The sequence below is a fragment of the Taurulus bubalis genome (assembly GCF_910589615.1).
Source record: "Taurulus bubalis genome assembly, chromosome: 16".
Lineage (NCBI taxonomy): Eukaryota > Metazoa > Chordata > Actinopteri > Perciformes > Cottidae > Taurulus > Taurulus bubalis.
In genome coordinates this window covers 18936394-18945353 of record NC_136604.1, presented here as the reverse complement: position 1 = coordinate 18945353, position 8960 = coordinate 18936394, and the positions used below count along the sequence as shown (strand labels likewise).

Sequence of the window (8960 nt, the reverse complement as noted above, 5' to 3'; positions counted from 1 at the left end):
TCAGGTGAGGGACGGGGACGCGTCTAGCTGACGTTTCCTCCTTTGAGAGTCTTACACGTGATCTGTCCGAGTTTGGTCATCAGCTGCTTGTCTTTCCACTGAGCCACGCACTCGCCTGATATCTTCAGGTCGGCCTGGAGAGACGGAAACAAGACACAACCGCCATGGACATACAGTCAAGTTTTAAAAATAAGAACTACAACACATTGGTCCACATTTGGAGGAAATTGGATTTTAAAGAAGACTTTCAGTGATGATCCAGCTGCTCTTGTAGCGCCCTGAAATATGTTATTTCATATGTCTTACTGATTTAATACGACTGTGTCAATTTCGAATAATTTACTTTAAATGTGTGTTTAAGTTCATTCATATGTTGTTATTCCAATGTTTGAGAATATTAATTACCTGTACACATACTGACTGAAGGGAGGAAAGCATTGTATTGACCCTTTAGAAGAGAGCGCTGTCTCTTTAAGAGCGAAGTTAGGAAGACGTGTTATGCAGGCTGAAGACTATAATAATAATAAAAGTTGGAAGTGTTTGTGGGAGTCCGTTTTAAGGGTGCAACACTATGACAGTCTTTCTGGAGAGAGTAACGGTGAAATCTGACTCCAACATACCTGAACTTTCTCCCACACCTTCTTCTTTGGGTTGAGTCTGTCGTCCGGTTTGCTCGTCTCGTATCCCTCCACGAAGACCCGGTCTCCCGGCGACGACCCCTCTGGAGGGTCCAGAGGCTCCACCCTCCTGGGCTCCCCTTCACTAGAGAAACCAACCAATCAGAGTGAGTGGAAGAATTCACCACAAAAAACAACAACGAAGCGGAGCGTGAATTAACACTCACACGGAGGCACACAGCAGCATGGCTTGAGACTCGATCCCTCGCATCTTCTGGGGTTTCAGATTGCACAACACCAGCACCAATCTGTCCTGCAAGTCCTCCTGGGAAACGAACGCCACCAGCCCGCTGACGACCGTCCTCGGCTCCGGCTCTCCCACATCAATCTTCTCCAGGTACAGCGAGTCGGCGTCCGGATGCTGGAACACACACAGAGAGAGAAAGAGAGAGAGGGGGGGGGGTCATCTCTCCACACACACACACGTCAGGAGGAAACGCCATGCTGGTCATGTGATCAGGCGTCCTACCTTCTCCACACTGATGATCCTGCCCACCCTGATGTCCACTCTGGAGGGAGCCAGCTCATCATCCTCTCCTCCTGCTGCTGCTTTGGCACCCTTTCCTGCTCCTTCTGATCACACACACATATACACACAAATGATGCACCTCCACCAATGAATGCCTTTGGATTAAAAGGATGGCGGGAGACAGAGGGGATGCTGGGTAAAATACTCACTCGTCTTGGAGGGGTCGGGGTAGGCGGTGTTGCTGAGTTTGCGGAGTTCAGGCGACTCAAACTTCTTTCTGATCGGCTCCAGCAGTTGGTTTAGCGTGACTTCCACGGACGCCTTCAGGTCTCCTGGATGGACCGACTGTCAGTCAGAGGGGAGAAAATTAAGACGTTTAGCAGGAATAAACTTTAAGAAGGCCGAATGATGTCATACTTCAAATAAACCAGTGTGTCTGTACTTCAGGTGGGCTGTTAAATAATCAGTTTCTCTCTTGTACTCGTTGCTTCTCACTGCTGTTGAGGAGCATGAATGATGGTTGGAGGTAGTTTGTGCTTTTATTTACGCAATTTTTTGGGGGGGGAAACATGCATTCACATCAAGAAATATAATAGCACTGTTTGATTTGATTTACAATAATAAAAACACTTTTTTGTTCCCTTTAAAATGTGTCCTCTGTTTTAACCGGCGTGTGATTAACTAAATAACAGAAAAGCATCCTGAAAGCTGCTTATAATCATAAAGAAGTATTGATAACGGTGATTCTTGTCCTCCGTCACTTGGCCTCAGACCTAATCTGTACTTTACCTCCTCAGCGAAGTCTTTCTCCAGCTCTTCAAACGCCGTGTAGATCTTGTCTCCGCCCCACTTGGCGTCTCTTTTGACGCAGAACTCTGGAACACAAGAATCCCAATCGTCAACTCATTTTACACGAGCCGGAGGGAAAAGTCTGAACCAGGGACAGCGGACGCAGAGGTGTTCTACCTCCGCGGAGAGGGAAGACGACAGACTTGACGAAGGAGAGGACTCCGTTGTTCTGGATGTTGCCGGGCTCACAGAAAGCCTTCTTCAGCTTCTTCTTCACATCCCCAGGTGAGTCCAGCAGATCGATCTTTGACTCCTGAGGACAAAAGAGACGACGGTATGACCACACGCTTCAGAACATGTTCATACACATCTTGACTTTATATATCATTTTTTAACTGTGACGTACTTCTTCCGAGGAGCTCATCTTGGTCCCCGTCAGTCCGGGTACCATCGGGTTCATCAGATGTGAGCGCTTAGCATAGCCGAGAGACGGCAAGTACTGGAGGCAGAAGAGAGGCTTCGGTTAGGATTCATAGTTTATAGATTTCACTGCTGAAAACTGGGCGTGTCATTTCTATATAAGTATCCATTTATTATGTCAAAGAACCATTTAAAGCACCTGGAGTAAATTAATTTCAACAATAACCTCAGAGTTACTCCTAAATTAAATGAGTTCCACTTGAGCTGAGGGGATAAAGTATGAGCTGAAATGTGAAGAGATTGGAGGCCGGCGACGTAGACGAGAGAAATGGTGAAACGTTGACATGCGGCGCAAAGATGGAGGCCGGCGGTACCTTCTCTGCCAGAGTGAAAATCTTCCTCTGGTCAACTCCTCCAAACTGGGCGTCCACCTTCAGGTACTCCTCGTCCAGAGCCTGCGAGCAAAGAGAAACCACATTTAACACGGAAATCAATCATAAACAGCATATAACATTTTTATAAAATTAAAAAAACGCTTTTATTTGGAATATTTATATCACAATATGTGGATATTGCGCTGCCATTCCAGTATTAACTAGAAAATGTCATCACTTGACGGTGACTGTGGTGTTACCTGCAGACCCGGGTAGAGCAGACCACTCAGCAGAGGATGCTCCACCTGTTTGACCACCTCCGCTCCGGCCTTCTTCGCATCGTGCTCCGTCACCATGGAGGACAGGCGGTACACGTCCAGAGTGTACTCTCTGACCAACGTGAAAAAAAACAGACCTGAAATAAGTACGTTTCTGAGAATTTTAAAAAGCGGCATCTTCTGACCGGACGCCACCGAAAGCGGAGGCGACCCATCGCCTCAGGAGGAGAGCCGAGCTCAGATACGCAGCCTACTCTCTACGTTTACGTCGACAGAATGTTTCCATGAAGGTGAATGTTTCTGGCGACTGTAGCTCAGGGGGATGAGTGGTCGTCCCAAAACCGCAAAGTACCCGGTTCGATCCCCAGTCCCCCCATAGCTCACATGTCGAAGTGTCCCTGAGCAAGACACCCAACCCCCAGCTGCTCCCCGGGCGCCTCAAAGGGCTGCCCACCGCTCCCCATCCAGGGATGGGTCAAATGCAGAGAAGAATTTCCCCAAGGGGATTAATAAAGTGCATGTTTCTTTTTTTTTTTTTTCTTTCTTTTTCTAAAGATCCCGACCATGTTGTCTGCCACGGTTTAAATTCATAAAATGCACACCTTTTTTTGTTTTGTCAAGTTTTTCTGATGTAGCAAATGGGCAACAACTGCATTTCGTTGTGAAACCCTGTGTTGCATATTGACAATAAATTAGGGCTGCAACAACGAATCGATAAAATCGATACAAATCGACTATCAAAAGTGTTGGCAACGAATTTCATTATCGATTCGTTGTGTCGCGCGATTTTTACGCCTGCAATAAGTCGAGGAGAAGAAAAAAAAAGCGGAGCAGAGCAACTGGCCGGCCAGCGTTTCTGAGATTGGAGTGAGACACGAGAAAAGCTGAGGTTGTGATCTTCTCAAAAATAGAAGATCTTTGACAAGTCGAGTCTTGGCCAATCAGCGTCTTCATGTTCCTCAAACTTGTTTTTAATGGAAGCTAGTCAGCTTGCTATCGCGTTAGCTAACGTGTTTGGGTTGTGTATTGTCGTTAAAGTTACGTTATGTTCCGTTACAGTTCAGTCTTGCTTGTAAAAAAACGTAACGTGATGAAACATGCCGTCAACCCCGGTCTGGTTCAGTTCACGCTGTCACTCGTTAACGTTAAACCGGCACACCGGCGGATCTGGCTGCAGGTTTTTTATTTTTTTTTTGACTCAAAGTAGAATGAAGCAAATCACGTAGTTGGGCTCAGCCAACAACGTGACGTTGTGGTCATAAGAGACCCAGAAAGAAAGCGTTTAAGGAAGAGGACGCTCTATATGGAGCAGTACAGCTTCCCTCTGTATTTCATACATATTGATAAAGCAGGGTATGTAAATGCAGCCTCTGGAGGGATCAATTACAGTAAAAAGGGCTCACATTTGGCAGATGCAAAGCATAGATGTGTATGTTTTTAGTGTTAGTCCATTTTGTTGTTTTAATTAACAGCTCAGGGATGTTCAAGGAGCAACCTGTTTGTGCATTTTCTGAAGATGTTTTGCACTGTCACTTCTGTTTTTGAATAAAGGGTTGGAAATGAACGCTTTTTTGATAAAAACATTTTTTTATCCGATTCATCGATTAATCGAAAAAATAATCAACCGATTAATCGATTATTAAAATAATCGTTAGTTGCAGCCCTACAATAAATAAATAAACAATACAGTGTTTCCCCTAGGTCTACAGCTTCAGGGGGAGGGAGGGACGCCACCGACACGAACACTTAAAGCAGTGGTTCTCAAACTTTTTCTGTAAATAACATCATGTTGTGACTCCATCTGTGCTTTTATAAATAATAGAATAAAGAAAATTGCAATAATTTAAGTAAACTCCATCAGACCAAAACAATTACAATTTGCAATCACTTAGAACAATGAAAATAAAGTTCTACTATGACTAAAAAATGTATTAATTATTTTTTTTGCAAAACAAAACACAACTAGTGCAGATACGTGAACCATCAAGTTTGATCAGTATTAGTGGCGGCAATGAGCTGCTTTCCTCTACAAATCTTTTTTTAACGGGGTTGTAGACTTGATACGGCCGCTCTTAATTAATGCTCAATGTTGAGCTTAGATCTGTTTTCTGTTTGAGACGCAACAGCAGAAAAGCCAACCTCATGGAGATCGGCTTTTGGCAAAAAGCGGGGCGCCCCCCTAATATAACGGTAGGGGAAACACTGCAATAAATAAACCCCTCAATCCTGGAAAGTCATGTTGAGAAAGTCTTCAGTACCGACGGCAGCACGACTGACCTGTTGAGCTGGAAGTCGGTTCCTTTGACAAACTTGAGCTTGTCCAGCGGCACGCCGATGCTCTCCAGCATGGCCTTGATGACCTGCTCGTAGTACTTCACCCTGAGCTCCAGCAGCGCCCAGGGGGCCTTCATGTTGTCGAGGAAGGCATGCAAGTCTGCAAACAGAATAGTGACCTGGGGGAAGAGAAGAAGAAACACAAACAGGAAGCCACTGGCGTGAGCGGAGCTCTGATTTAGCCGGGAAGTGCAGATCAAATCTAATTATTTAACAGACGAGATGCTCGATGAGTTCTCCCCACCTCACATCCAGCCTTGAGGAAGTCCGCTATCTTGGACATGGGGACAAAGTAAGCCACGTGGGGTTTCCCGGTGGTCGCTGTTCCCCAGTACACTTTCAGCTCCCTCTCCTGCAGAACCTGCTTCAGCTTCTCCTCTCCGAGGACCTCCTGCAACACACGTTCAGGAGATTAGTGAGAACAAGCTACCGGGAGTGTCCGCTCACTCCCACTGTGTTTCTGTTGTGTTTGTATGTATGTATGTATGTATGTATGTATGTATGTATGTATGTATGTATGTATGTATGCATGTATGCATGTATGCATCCCACCTGGAGGTTCCTCGTTATGAGCTGGAACTTCTCATCTGGACTCAGCTGATCGGCCATGATGCAGTCTTCTGAAGAAGGAAGAAGATGGGAGTTTAAGCACAGTGTGAGTCAATGGCAGCAGCTTGGTGGCATATTTTAGTTCAAACTCTGTTAAATCACTTATTTCATGTTGCCCTCAGCCACAGGTAAGAAAATAACGTAACATTTCTCAGACGTTTTAAAAAAAAATCTCCTTTCACCAAAAGGAGCTTTTGTTTTGAGGTAGCAAGCAGAGAGAATTCATCCCATTTTTTTTTTTACATTTTATGAAAAAAATAAACTGCTGCTTAACTTATTTACTACAAGTCGAATTTACCAGAATACCATGACAGTTCGTAAAATATATTCAACATTTACATCCGAGTAGGTTAGCCGCTGAAAAAGGAAACGTAGACGTTAAAAGGACTTGGATCTTGATGTAAACGTTTTAGACATCACAACACGTCCGCTATGTTTCACTATCAAATCCCCAGTTTATTATACATGTCAGAATGGGCCATTCAGTCAACTTTAAAACATTATCTTAAGATATTATCTCAAAGTTAGCTCATTTAACGACACGCTATTGTTGAATGAACAAGCTAACCTAGCTAGCAGCAAACCCATGTGCAGCTAACGTTACCGAGCTGTAGCGACGTTTTGGGTTAAAAACTACAACCGTTTTGTTTCTCCGTCTTCAGGTTGTGTGAAAGCAACACCAGCTCGCCGTGAAGACAACAAGTACAACCGGCTGCCTCACCTCCGAACCGGTCTTCTTCCAACGAGACGTGGCTGAGAACGAGCTGTCAGTGTGTTGCATCAGCGTCGGCGTCAACTCTGCGATCGACTCCCCGTGAAGTCCAGGAGAAAGCAATCGAGAGCAGAGCGCGCGATCGAGAGGCAACACGGCGGTGTGTAAAATGCTTTTATATTGTATTATTACTTTTTATTTAGCATTTTCAACACTACAGAACAATTATTGACATTTAATGCAACATAATCAAATTAAAATAAATAGTAAATAATCAAAACAGTAATATATATTACTAATATATATATGAGTTCCTTGTTATGGTTCCTTGTTATTGTTAATATATATATATATATATATATATATATATATATATATATATATATATATATATATATATCAATAGTTTAGCTTATAGCGAGTATAAATGCTAACCTCCCGAACCTATGGCCTGCTTTTAATCTGTTTGTATTCTGTATTTCACTGTGCCTTCTTAAATACGTCTCTAATTGTAATGTATTGGCCCCTTGTATGGTCATATTGTGTTGTTATATGTATTTGTTGTACTCCTGTCAAGCACTTTTTGACTTCTGTCTGTCAAAAGTGTTATATTAATAATGCTTTATTTACTTTTACTTACTTACTTGTTGTTGTTATCGCCCCATTACAGAAGAAAAAAAGAAGAATGACAATAAATAAACGCCTTTAAGAACTCTGTGTATTGTATATATACATTGTCACCTCCATGTCCCTGTTAAAGTGCAACCAAACAGACAATACAATATAAAATAAATACATAAAATGGTGTCCTATTAAAAAGACAAGACGACAAGAGTATAGGCAGTAAAGCAGGACTCACCTCAGATTATTTTCAAAGATTTTGCAGGTGCACATAATTCAAATCATGTGCAAAGTATTGCCACAGTGAACTTGGGGCCCCTGAGAGTTTAGGGGCTTTGGGGACCCTGAGAATCTAAAATCATACTCTGTTTGGTAATCTCAGGCTATTGACATTATTTCCTTATTATTATTATTATTAGAATTATTTCCTCCTGACGTCCAGTTTCCAGCTTCAGTCTTTAGATAATTGTCCCTTCCTGTTCTCCTGCTTTTAGCAAATTCCCTCCCCTAAATCAGATCTCTAACTCTTCATAAACCTTGATTATAACCAATTATTAATGTTATTACAAGTTGTCATCCTGCCTGGCACAAGCTAAAGGTCATCATAGGTGAAGAGAAACCTACTTTATAATTACAGGAGGATTAATCTATTATAGGAGGCAGCACTGTTCTCTCTGGGGAGCCATAATAATAATAGTCACACCCCTGCTATAATAGATCAACACTAATTGCGTACAAATGTCATTTTATTCTGCCATTTTTTTAAATCCCCATTAGGTCTATTACAACACAAACACACGTGTCACTTTTATTGTATAATATTTACTTCTTTTAACGTACATTTATATGGTATGGTTGTTAACCATATTTATTTCTAAAATGGTGTCTCGATTATAGCATGTGTGTTATGCACCGTCCACCAACTCCAACTCCTTGTATGTGCAACGTACTCAGCAATTATCGCTTTTATTTTGTTCGTCCTTCAAAATAAAAGCGCATGAAGCGTTGACTGTATTTACAGTTAAAATGAGACAACGAGGGGCTGAAGAAGTGACAGGACATTTACTACACTCACTAAAACATCTACAATCACAGCCAAATAATATACAATTAATACAAGATGATTACACAAATGATCATGATCTTAATTAAAAAAAAACACAATTACAGTTCTACTCTTTTTCTTCTTTCATTTTCGATGGAATGTGTCTATATGTGCAAAAGACATAGCTGCGAAAAGTAATAACTAGTAGTTTGATTTGCCACACTTTCACTTTTTACTGTAACTTGTAACTGACCTCGGCCACTAGATGGCAGTAGTGGACCACAATGTGTAAATAGAACTACTGTAAAAGTCCAACTGCAGTGTTATAAAGATAATTTATTCACATCCCTCTGAGTTGATTGCTAAATTAGTTTTTATTTCTTCATTATTTTTATGTTTTTGAACTAGCTCATTTAACAGTGATTGTTGCTGCTCCAGGCGCCGTCGGGGACAGTTTTTGATGTTTTGAAGACAGATGAGTCACTAAAATATAATAATTGCATAATGATCTCTTCAGTAGGCATTGGGACGTGGCTAATTATCCACATGATGCACGTGCGATCAAAGACAGACATCTTGTTTTGCTTCAAGTGAAATAAATGTCAATTTATTCACAGTACATTTATCAATTA

General features: G+C 42.1%; 1 protein-coding gene across 1 annotated transcript; it reads right to left on the bottom strand.

Annotated features, from left to right (window-relative positions):
• On the bottom strand, nt 1-5950 carry yars1 (tyrosyl-tRNA synthetase 1; the record flags this gene model as incomplete). Its single annotated transcript, XM_079231911.1, has 13 exons — nt 1-134; nt 621-762; nt 845-1038; nt 1147-1250; nt 1356-1491; nt 1936-2021; nt 2113-2248; nt 2342-2434; nt 2730-2810; nt 2990-3119; nt 5285-5460; nt 5586-5732; nt 5894-5950. 13 exons carry the CDS (start codon nt 5948-5950, stop codon nt 24-26), a joined length of 1593 nt encoding a protein of 530 aa, XP_079088037.1. The 3' UTR covers nt 1-23.
• Nucleotides 5951-8960: the final 3010 nt, after the last annotated feature.